Source organism: Mobula hypostoma, chromosome 2, assembly GCF_963921235.1.
Source record: "Mobula hypostoma chromosome 2, sMobHyp1.1, whole genome shotgun sequence".
NCBI classification, from domain to species: domain Eukaryota; kingdom Metazoa; phylum Chordata; class Chondrichthyes; order Myliobatiformes; family Myliobatidae; genus Mobula; species Mobula hypostoma.
The window spans coordinates 42,342,406-42,354,446 of record NC_086098.1 but is presented as its reverse complement, the minus strand read 5'-3'; the positions used below and the strand labels follow the sequence as shown (position 1 = coordinate 42,354,446).

General features: G+C 39.5%; 1 protein-coding gene across 14 annotated transcripts in view; it reads right to left on the bottom strand.

Moving 5' to 3' along the window:
- Positions 1-12,041, bottom strand: part of dnmt3ab (DNA (cytosine-5-)-methyltransferase 3 alpha b) — a 523,149-nt gene that overhangs the window by 210,522 nt on the left and 300,586 nt on the right. For all 14 annotated transcript variants that reach the window (XM_063036199.1, XM_063036207.1, XM_063036267.1 and 11 more), the window contains 2 exons: positions 6,808-6,854; positions 2,262-2,408 (listed from right to left, as the gene is read on the bottom strand). In XM_063036199.1, coding sequence (XP_062892269.1) covers positions 2,262-2,408; positions 6,808-6,854 — 194 coding nt within the window. The remainder of the gene's footprint in view (positions 1-2,261; positions 2,409-6,807; positions 6,855-12,041) is intronic.

The following is a 12,041-nucleotide window of genomic DNA, read 5'->3' as shown; positions in this document are numbered from 1 at the left end:
CATAATGGAAAGAGGGTGGTTGGCGAGTCAGCCTGGGTCAATATCCGGTGTGGATATTCTGGGACTGCGATGACAGATCTCCAGCAAAACCATATTCCTTCGTACAAGCTATAACTCGAACTGCTAGAATGCTTTCCTCTTGATGTCTCGTGACATCACTGTTATCAGGGATCTTTGATGCTACACTTGATCAAATGCTACGTTACTGTCAAGGGGGCCACTCTCACCCCACCTATGGAGGTTGGGCTGAGATATGCAAAACCCAAACCGAACACCTGTGAGCAGGAGCTCAGGTGACTAAATATGATAAGAAATGATATGAAATTGGGCTGCTCGTTCGGGATATGAGCATATTGTTTGGAGCCATTTTAAAATTGTCTGGAGGCTTAATTGATTGATTAATGATCGATCAGATTGGGCCCAATGGTGATAACACCACCATTCTTCACTTTGCTGAAAAGTGAGAGTAGACTGACTGGGTGGTAATTAGCCAGACAGGATTTGCTCTGGGCAAGTGAACAGAACATACCTGGACAGGGTTCCACACTGTTGGGTAAATGCACAGTGGTAACTGTACAAGAGTAGCATGGCTATAGTTAGTGATTAACGCTTAGACAATTGCCTTCATCAGAACAAACTCTCCCAAAGCACTTCACAGACACATTATCAAACCAAATTTGTTATCATAGCAGGTGACATGAACTTGTTTTAAAGTAATATTTTACGGTGAGTTTTCAAGATGGAGAGGAAGGTATTAGAGGTGGAGAAAATTCTAGGGAAAGAATCAAGAGCCCAGAGGCTAGAGCAGGTCAATCGTAGAGCAAATAAATTTAGGGATGAGTATTTTAAAATCAAGGTGTTGCTCAAAGCCTCCATAGGTCAGTAAGCATAACGGGGATGGTTGAAAGTGAGCTGGCATATAGAACATAAGCTTTGGAAAAATTCAGGCTCATGGATCCATTGACTGAAGGAGCCTTGATAGGGGGGCATTGGAACAATCGCCCCGTGGTAACAAAGATTCTCCTGGAGGGTTTCAACAATGGATAAGATCAGTTAGGGCCATCCAAAGGTCAAATACATTTGTTAATTGGTGAATAGCTTGGATCTATTTCAGACAGTTGTCAAGTCATGGGTTGGGTTTGGTGGCTGGAGAATGGAGTTTGCATCAAGATCCGAAGATAAAGGCTTCGGTTATGCCAGTGTTCAATTAGAGGACATTTGTATTCATCCAGTATTAGTTGCTGACAAGCAGTGGATAAATTGGGGACAGAATCATATAGCAGTTCCTCTGAATCACTCCAAGCTACTTTACCCTCACAGCTGCCCACATTTGCTTTGCTGTCAAGTTCCTAAAACCTTTCATTTTGTTTTGTTTTCCTTCTTACTAATATATAAATAAAATATCGAAAACCGTATCTAAAAAACAGCAATAGTGTGCTGACATTTATTATCAAACCACAGTAGCTCCACAAATTCAAGCTTGTGTTATTTCACTTCCATCCATAGTGTTTGCTGGATGGTGAAACGAATATTGCCAAGCTACGAAGAAGCAAAAAACTAAAGGAAGTTCCACGTCGAATGGTGTTTCCTTCTTCTACCACTTCCCTATTACAATGGACAGCCACATTAGAATACAGTTCTTCTTGATCTCCACCTAATAGTGTTAATGTCAAAGGGAGTGTGCAAGTAGTGAGTATACACATAGGGTATTCTCTGCATTTTATCATAAGGTTGCAATTCATTTAGTTTTCTGGCTGAATTAATTTGAAATGCATTTCAGATAATGTCCACAAGTTAATGGATTTCCCCTCACCGTTGTGTCACAATAAACCTTGTTTATAGTCTTATGGAAATTATTTGATCAATATGCTCACACCGACCTCAAGTTAATATTCACTGACATAACATTTTTCTACAGCACTAGGATTCTGCAAAGCCACTAGAAATGTATACTTCTGTGCATAAACTTCCAAAAAGTAATAGGAAGAAGTAATAATCATTGTGGAAATCTATGAGAGGAAATTTGAGATATCTTTGAAAACATTTGATTGAGCTGGCATCTTTTCACCTGAATTATTCATTATTTGATGTTAACAGAGTTGAAGTGAATATTGTCATCTTTATCTGAGAGCATGAGTTAAAGCACAAATTTCAATTTGCCATTTATCAACCTTTATTTAACTGCCAGCTGAATTAGTCTCGGAGTTGAGATCTTTGAGCTGTGCTGATGATGGTCAGTTTTATCCACAATGTAAGCTTACCTCCTTCTTCCATTTAGCCAGCCACTCATCTCGTTTCCTTTTACTGATATAATAAGGATCACCAGCTTGGAAAGTTATTCGCTGCACTGGTCTCTGTCGCAGGCTATTTTCCCACCCTGATTGGCCACGATGTCGCCCCCTTGCTCCCTGTTTCAAAAGATAGATTTTTGTTGACAATATTAGGAAGCTTGAAGATATTAATTATCTTTAGTTTACTTCTGACTTCAATATGGGTCTAATAATGTGTGAATATGATTGCGAAATTTATCAGTTTCCTAATGGAAGAACAGGAGAATGCTCAACAAATTAGAGCTGGTTAACTAACAACTTTTTAAAGAACATTGAACTGTTTGAAAATGGATTATCCAATATGAGTGGCATGAATATTTGATTAAAGTGTGAAGAATCTTAAATTTTCTTAAACTGCTATTGAAAAAAGATGAAATTAAGTTATATTTTAATATTAAAGGCACAGAATAATGAATATTTTGTTGGGGTTAAGTAGGCATCAAGATTAATATTTGCTTTGTCTGATAGTTCCTTGAAATGTGAGTATTTGAGTGAATGCTAAACATTCACTTTTCCCAGTATTTACTGAGCATTTTGATCCACCTACAAAGGGGCCTTTGAAATAATATCTTGTGTATGCATTTTATTAATAGGGTACCACCTTCTAACATGTTTATACCTCAACGGTCTGGATCATGCTTGGTCAGGCTCACTACCCATGTTCATGCCCTGTGCTATTCTTGTTGTCACACTTACTTACTGAAGCCCCAAGATTTGTTATCAAGGTGCAGATCATGCTGTCTTAGATCCTCGTCTGTTAAATTGTTTGTGAATGACATGCATGCTCAGAGACACTTAAAAGCAGCTCAAAATGATTTTGCTGGTTGAAAATATACTTTTAAAAACAAATTTACCTCAAAAGGCAATTCAGTAAAATTAACTTTTCACAAAAAACATTAGGAGTAAGCAAAATTAAGCAAAATAACAAATAATTTACCTGACTTACCTTTCTGATCAATATCAGTGACTCTATTTAAATGAATGGGGCCCTGAAATGCTGGTCATGATGACTCAATGGCACAAGTGAAGAAAATATCACATTAAACACCCAATTTTTGATCCACATTACATTTGAAGAACTAAGTTATAACACTGGTTTTATAGATACATGAAATTCCTACTTATGGTCAAATAATACTGGACAACAAATTTTTTTCGAAACTGTTGTTTCCTCAGATACCATTTTTGTTTATGATAGACCACTTGAAGCTGAACATAAATATAATTTCAGACTACTTGTACCAGGTACACAACTATACACATTTGGAGGAACAGGAAATTACCTTTTATTGAATATAATGTGATTAATTGCATAATGGTGCTGACACTTCACAATAGTTCAACATAGGTAAAAAGTTTCATTGATTATTTTTGTTTGTATCAGTGTCTGAGGCTTCTCACTTAAGTGTCCAACAATAATCAGCCAGTATTGATGGATTCCAATTGCTGTGATACTATTTCTCCATGATCGCAATGTCTTGATGAAACCTTTCACTATGCTTGTCACTGACAGCACCAAGATTTGCATGGAAGAAGTCTAAATGGGAATGCAGAAAATGAATCTTTAGTGACATGTTGCATCTCATAGTTTGTATGCTTGAAGCTGTTGCATCTCATAGTTTGTATGCTTGAAGCATGTCGTCAAACCAACTGCACGTAGTTTGGTGCATTGTCATTGCCAAAAAAATGCCTTCCTTAATCTTGACATCAGTTATTATAAGACCATAAGACAAAGGAGCAGAAGTCAGCCATTTGGCCCATCGAGTCTGCTCCGCCATTTTATCATGAGCTGATCCATTCTCCCATTTAGTCCCACTCCCCCGCCTTCTCACCATAACCTTTGATGCCCTGGCTACTCAGATACTAATTAATCTCTGCCTTAAATACATGCAATGACTTGGCCTCCACTGCCGCCTGTGACAACAAATTCCATAGATTCACCACCCTCTGACTTAAAAAATATCTTCCCATCTCTGTTCTGAATGGGCGCCCTTCAATCCTTAAGTCATGCCCTCTCGTACTAGACTCCCCCATCACAGGAAACAACTTTGCCACATCCACTCTGTCCATGCCTTTCAACATTCGAAATGTTTCTATGAGGTCCCCCCTCATTCTTCTAAACTCCAAGGAATACAGTCCAAGAGCAGACAAACGTTGCTCATATGTTAACCCTCTCATTCCTGGAATCATTCTAGTGAATCTTCTCTGAACCCTCTCCAACGTCAGCACATCCTTTCTTAAATAAGGAGCCCAAAACTGCACACAGTACTCCAAGTGAGGTCTCACCAGCACCTTACAGAGCCTCAACATCACATCCCTGCTCCTATACTCTATTCCTCTAGAAATGAATGCCAACATTGCATTCGCCTTCTTCACCACCGACTCAACCTGGAGGTTAACCTTAAGGGTATCCTGCACGAGGACTCCCAAGTCCCGTTGCATCTCAGAACTTTGAATTCTCTCCCCATTTAAATAATAGTCTGCTCTTTTATTTCTTCTGCTAACGTGCATAACTATACACTTTCCAACATTGTATTTCATTTGCCACTTCTTTGCCCATTCTTCCAATCTATCCAAGTCTCTCTGCAGACTCCCTGTTTCCTCAGCACTACCAGCCCCTCCACCTATCTTTGTTTCATCAGCAAACTTAGCCACAAAGCCATCTATTCTATAATCCAAATCGTTGATGTACAATGTAAAAAGAAGCGGCCCCAACACGGACCCCTGGGGAACACCACTGGTAACCGGCAGCCAACCAGAATAGGATCCCTTTATTCTCTGTTTCCTGCCAATCAGCCAACACCCTAGCCACGTATGTAAATTTCCCATAATTCCATGGGCTCTTATCTTGTTTAGCAGCCTTATGTGTAGCACCTTGTCAAAGGCCTTCTGAAAATCCAAATATACAACATCCACTACATCTCCCTTGTCTAGCCTACTGGTAATTTCCTCAAAAAATTGTAATAGGTTTGTCAGGCAGGATTTTCCTTTAAGGAAACCATGCTGAGTTCTGCCTATCTTGTCATATGCCTCCAGGTGCTCTATAACCTCATCCTTGACAATCGACTCCAACAACTCCCCAACCACCGATGTCAAGCTAACAGGTCTATAATTTCCTTTTTGCTTCCTTGTCCCCTTCTTAAACAGCGAAGTGACATTTGCAATCTTCCAGTCCTCCGGAACCATGCCAGAATCTATCAACTTTTGAAAGATCATCGCTAATGCCTCCGCAATCTCCACAGCTACTTCCTTCAGAACACGCAGGTGCATTCCATCTGGTCCAGGAGATTTATCTACCCTTAGACCATTCAGCTTCCTGAGTACTTTCTCTGTCGTAATGGTGACTGCGCACACTCCTCTTCCCTGCCACCCTTGAGTGTCCGGTATACTGCTGATGTCTTCCTTAGTGAAGACTGATGCAAAATACTCATTCAGTTCCTTCGCCATCTCCTTATCTCCCATTACAATTTCTCCAGCATCATTTTCTATCGGTCCTATATCTACTCTCACCTGTCTTTTACTCTTTATATACTTGAAAAAGCTTTTAGTATCCTCTTCCCGCTATGGGAAACATCTGTCTCAAATATCAAAATCCTTTATCTTCCTTGTTCATCGCCTACACAAAATTTTTCACAAACCTCAGTTTTATATGAAGAGGAGGCAAAATATCTTTGTTGGGTCTACAAGTGGATTATGCGCCACACCTTTCTACCCTGGAACCAATTGCTTATGCAGTGCTCAATCCTTTTTAATGTAATGAGATTCTTTAGTACAGCTGTCCCAATTGCAATATTGCTTGGTGAATCTGAGCTATATTCCTGTCCTGCAGTGAAGCACCCTCCCTGCCTAAGCATGTCCAGGCATGCCTGAGCAAGATAGGAAACTTTTCAGCTTGCTTGCATTATGCACAACATTTTAACTAACTTGAATTATGAATTCCAAAAAAAATGGTGCGTAATAGGGAAATTCCATGGCGATTTTCATGATCAGCAGCCCAAAATTCATGATACACCCAAAAATAATCAGAAAGCAAAATCTTTGTTGTCCAGTGTAACAGACATTTTACACAGAAGTAGCATAGATTGTCATAACAAGCATGATCACGGGTTCCAAATCTCTGATTTAAAAAGGGTGTATAGTATCCAGATACCGTACAAGTAACAGATTCATATGAGTGAGAAGGCTACACAAATTATGAATAATTTTTTATGAGTTCAACAGGATTCAAAATAATTTTAAAAATCCGAATTTTAAATGCTTATAAAATGAATAGAGATTGTTTCACTTGATTAGAGTTCCAGTAAATCATTATTTTGCAGACTGTTGTTTTTTCACAAAAAACCTCAGGTGTATTAAAATTCTATGAGAGTTTTGATAACAGCTTTATTCAATAGGAAGTGGATGACAAACACCTGAAATGGCAAAGCATCATGTACGAAAAGTAATGTCCCTATGTACAAGGCAAAATGTATATTACCTCTACTTTTACTGACTCTTGTGGTGAAGTGGTGTTTTCCTCAGATCCTACAAAAAGTGAAAAAAAATCCAAATCAAAACACACATTAATCAATAAAATGATATCACTCAATATACTAGCATCAGAAACAGAATAAAATAAGATTCAGGTTATGTTTAGTTCAACATAATAATATTCCAGATGTTATGTACTCCACTTGCTAGGATTATTGCAGAAATTCTTCCATGTTTTCATGCGAGATGAGACTTTTACGATGTCTTCATTTCTTTTCTTGGATTAAGATTTGCAATTATGGCTCATTGTCATAATGAAGGATTCACAATGCCTTCAAGAAGCCTCCATTCATGACACCTCTAACTTTAAGGGGCCAATGCCAGAGAAGAGTTTTACCAACAATTTAAAAGTATACTTTTTCTTGGCCAAACTCCCTTTTCTGATTAGTCTGCATGACAAGTGAGTATGGTTTGCTCATTAAAGATCTCAAGTGGTATGAGATAGGCAGCTGTGTAAGTAGGCCTACTCAGCTGGGAAAAGTGGCAGGATTTATATTACAACATAATTAGATCACTTTCCCAGAATTCCATGCAGCAAAAAAAATGTCAAGGCAATCCAGCTTTCCTTTGGGAACAAGGACAACCTAGCACAATTTGCCAATGGTAAAAGCTTCATCTAGAATTCTTGAATCCAATTGCAGAATGAGTAAAAACAATGTAAGGACATAGCACAGATGATTAGCATCATGTTAAAGGAGTGTTGCTCTTATGAAAAGTACTTGATAAAGCCTTTTCCTTATTTTCCAAAAAAAGGCATTGAAATATCAAAAAGTCATTTTGCAGTCTAAATGAAAGCTATTCCTTCAAGAAAGTAAAAGAATTGCTGAAAATATTCTCCTGAAAATGCAGCAGATATATATTTCTACAACAGGCAATTAAAGTGTCTAGTATAAGTGAATTTCAGGTAGCAGGTTTTTTTTCTTAGAAAAGAAAGGTCAGAGGCAGATGAGTGAATGGGAACAATCAGATTTACCGTACACTGAAATTATGGCATCCAGCGTCCAGAGAAGTTTTCTAAAGAAATAATGCCATTCTGCAGGCATCTTGGAAGGTGGTCTACAAACAACTACTGTACAGTCAAGAGCAGCAGTTGATTTGTGTGAGGAAAGAAATTGTTAATATTTTGGGCCAAAACCTTACATTAGGACTGAAAGTGGAGAAGCAAGGATTGAGAGCAGAAGTTGTTTCAGGGGCTCTCAAACTGCATTTGTCCTCATGAAATACCACTGTCCATGAGTTCTATTACCATTATCCACTCACCACTCCAGATACAAAGCCATCTGTATTGTGGCATACAACAGCAAAGTGAATCAGGCATTGAGGCATCAGTATACCGCAGTTTAATCTGTCAGAAATGTTCACAATAAGCAGACAACAGCATCCTTCGGGATGCACCATTTGGAGGGATCTTCTGCTTGCAAATTAGTTAGATCTCAGCTGCTTTTCAGCTGGCATTGCTTTTATTTAATATTATAATTTACCCTTTTCAAAATGACATATATTGTTTATCAAGGGCTTTAAAAAATATTAATGATGAACCTGCCATAAAATACTTGCAATATTTTATCTAATATGTGAAAATAACAAAACTGATGAAATATTAATATCACACACAGCTTTTTCTTACACACTCTAATGTTTAACATGGGTTGCTTTCATTTTCAACTAATAGGACAAAAGAAAATAGTAGTACACAAAGTCTTTCACTTATCCATGTCAAACTGTCCCTTTTTGGATTGCCAATTACTTTGTACTGTATTTTTCTGCTCTGGTAGACTCTTCCACTGCCTGATCAATTAAGTGTATGTAGTTTTCCCTTGTTTCCTTAAGGTTGTTATAGCCGGGGCGGGGGGGGGGGTGGTGATAAACGGGACAAGCTCCCACTACCTATTAAATGCTCCCAGTGGCGTGCGCCTCTGACATCCAAGACCAGCTCCTGGCCTTCACATGAGGTTTAGCTACTAAGCCTGGTGGAACAGTTTCTACTGACAGGAGAAGGGGCAAAGGTAAGGTTACTTGCGCCTTAAAACCCATCACTTCAGGCCGACAGGGCTCGTCAGCCGTGGTTGGCAGCTCATTTAGGAGAAGGAAAACTCTGATCTCAAGCTTCTGCTGCCTTGCAGCTATACCCACTCATGGGGATGGCTTCAGGAATAAGCCCTGAGGGAAAGATCTGGAGCATGAATCCCCAGGGCAGTACAACATTGAGTTCAATGTTGACTGGCAATTCCTGTGATGCTGCAGATACCAAACTGCATCGGTCTCAGATGCATGGAGGGGGGGAGCTTGCTACGTGAGCAACAGCTTGCTCTCCATATCATACTGCCCAGGCTTACATATCTAGACAGCTAGGACACAATATCCATAGTCAACGCTGACTGATGGAGGCCTCAGTTTTCCCATTCAGTACAGACTGATATAACAAGTGCTTAAAGTTAGTTCCACTACGTAACAAAGTGGTAATGTGGTAAATTGGATCAGCTTTTGCTGATGATACAAAGATTGGAGGTGTAGTGGACAGTGAGGGAGGTTTTCAAAGCTTGCAGAGGGATTTGGACCAGCTGGAAAAATGGGCTGAAAAATGGCAGATGGAGTTTAATACAGACAAGTGTGAGGTATTGCACTTTGGAAGGACAAACCAAGGTAGAACATACAGGGTAAATGGTAAGGCACTGAGGAGTGCAGTGGAACAGAGGGATCTGGGAATACAGATACAAAATTCCCTAAAAGTGGGGTCACAGGTAGATAGGCTCATAAAGAGAGCTTTTGGTACATTGGCCTTTATTAATCAAATAAGATCTGGAATGTTATGATGAGGTTGTATAAGGCATTGGTGAGGCCGAATCTGGAGTATTGTGTTCAGTTTTGGTCACCAAATTACAGGAAGGATATTAATAAGGTTGAAAGACTGCAGAGAAGCTTTACAAGGATGTTGCCAGGACTTGAGAAACTCAGTTACAGAGGAAGGTTGAATAGGTTAGGACTTTATTCCCTGGAGTGTAGAAGAATGAGGGGAGATTTGATAGAGGTATATAAAATTATGATGGATATAGATAGGGAGTGAATGCAAGCAGGCTTTTTCCATTGAGGCAACGGGAGAAAAAAACCAGAGGACATGGGTTAAGGGTGAAGGGGGAAAAGTTTAAAGGGAACATTAGGGGGGGCTTCTTCACACAGAGAGTGTGGGGGTATGGAATGAGCTGCCAGACGAGGTGGTAAATGCGGGTTCTTTTTTAACACTTAAGAATAAATTGGATAGATACATGGATGGGAGGTGTATGGAGGGATGTGGTCCATTTGCAGGTCAGTGGGACTAGGCAGAAAATGGTTCGGCACAGCCAAGAAGGGCTAAAAGGCCTGTTTCTGTGCTGTAGTTTTTCTATGGTTTCTATGGTTTCAAAGCTGAGTTGTTCAAATAATTAACAGCAGTATCATTGCTGTTTTGCACTTAGATTCATCTGTTTCTTTCTTGACCACCTGCTCTTTCAGAATGCCTCCTGTGTAAGTAACACAAACGAAAAATACTACAACCGGTACATCTTTGGGACTGTGGGATGAAATTGGGGCACCTGGAGGAATTTACAAACTCCTTGCAGGCAGTGATGGGAATTGAACCCTGGTCGCGGATACTGAAAAGCATTCTGCTAACCACTCTGCTATGGTGCTGCCCCACATTAAGTCCCATATTACAGTACATTAAGTCAATGCAATGTAATATTCTCAATTTACCAAACTGATCAATTTATGTAACATGACAACTGCAGAAGAAATGATTTCAGTTTCCATGATAGGTAATATTCCACCTGAAAATTTATTCCATTGAATTTCTTTAATTTCCTGAAAACTTTACCATTCTAAGCAGGGCCTGAAAGAGCAGGAAAGCAATCAATAACGCCAATAATTTGTGAAATGCTGCCACGTGGAAAAAAGTCAAGGCTCTTTCACAGGGCTGTTTGCTTTAGAGGAGGAAAAAAGAATGAGTTAGTTCTGGTGGGCAACATATCTGTCAGCTCTTTTATATGCACCAGCTCATGGCTGACTGATTTGACGTGTAGCCTCCCTGCTTCTTTGGAACAACCCAAAGGCATTAAGTTTAGCAGCATTGTTACCTTTACAGCCACTGGCAGTGCTGTCCCAATGGTTGATCTTGTCTGTAGATAAGGTTTGAGGATATGACATAATTCTGTCACAGTTTCCCAGGGGGAATGGAGCCTGCAAAAACTGATTTCCTCAGACACTTATAAGTGTCTCCTACTAGACTGTAGACAAAACTATATTTGGTAAGGCCCTTTGTAGGCAGTTCACCTCTATGTAAACACAGCTGTCTCTCATCCCTCCTGAAATCCTTGTGTTTCAACTCTTACACACTTGGTAAGACAGAGCCCATTTTCTAAAGCTGACTAAAGTAATTTAAATCACAATTGTTAGAAAAAGCAAAAGTGGATAAAATTGACAAAAACACCATGGGGAGTTAGAACTCAAGTCAAACACCCACATTATAAATTAAAGGATGCAAAGTTGTAGCACATCCATAAGTAAATCTTGTGAAGGGCAGAATAAACCATCCATTCATCAGCTAGTTTACTCAGCTGAGGTCAGTAAACAGAGAATGTAGGCAAGAAAAATCAAGGAATTCTGCAACAGGGTATTCGTTTTTTTGTAAGTCCTTCATTGAAGTCTCACATATCTGATGCAAAAACATCTGTGTGGATCGAATCAAAAATGTCACTGAGTGAAAAGTGGGCAGCGATTGTTTGGAATAGGTTCGTGCCTGTTTCTTGTGTTGCTGTTTACAAGTTTCACAGACGAGCACAAACATGCAATGGAATTAACTTTACATTCAATTTATTTAATGAAATAAAGGAAGAATCATGTGTCCCTTTGCAGTTATACCCTTTAATTTGCTAATTTTTCTTGTTAATCACTGTGCCTAGCAATCCAGACCATGGGAGTAGAGACCCAAGAATAGTTGTACCAAAGTTGCAGTGGATATGCTGGAAAGGCACCAACAGCTCAACTTTAGCAACTTCTTAAGGTTGAATCTTAATTATGTTTATTAGTTCCACCTTCAGTCAATGAAAGCTGAGAAAAAGGTCCCCCTGCATAGTAATCTCTGGATCGCTGCCTGTGCCACGTGCCAGTGAGGGCAGGTGAATGCATGGCAGAGGAACTGATGCAGGG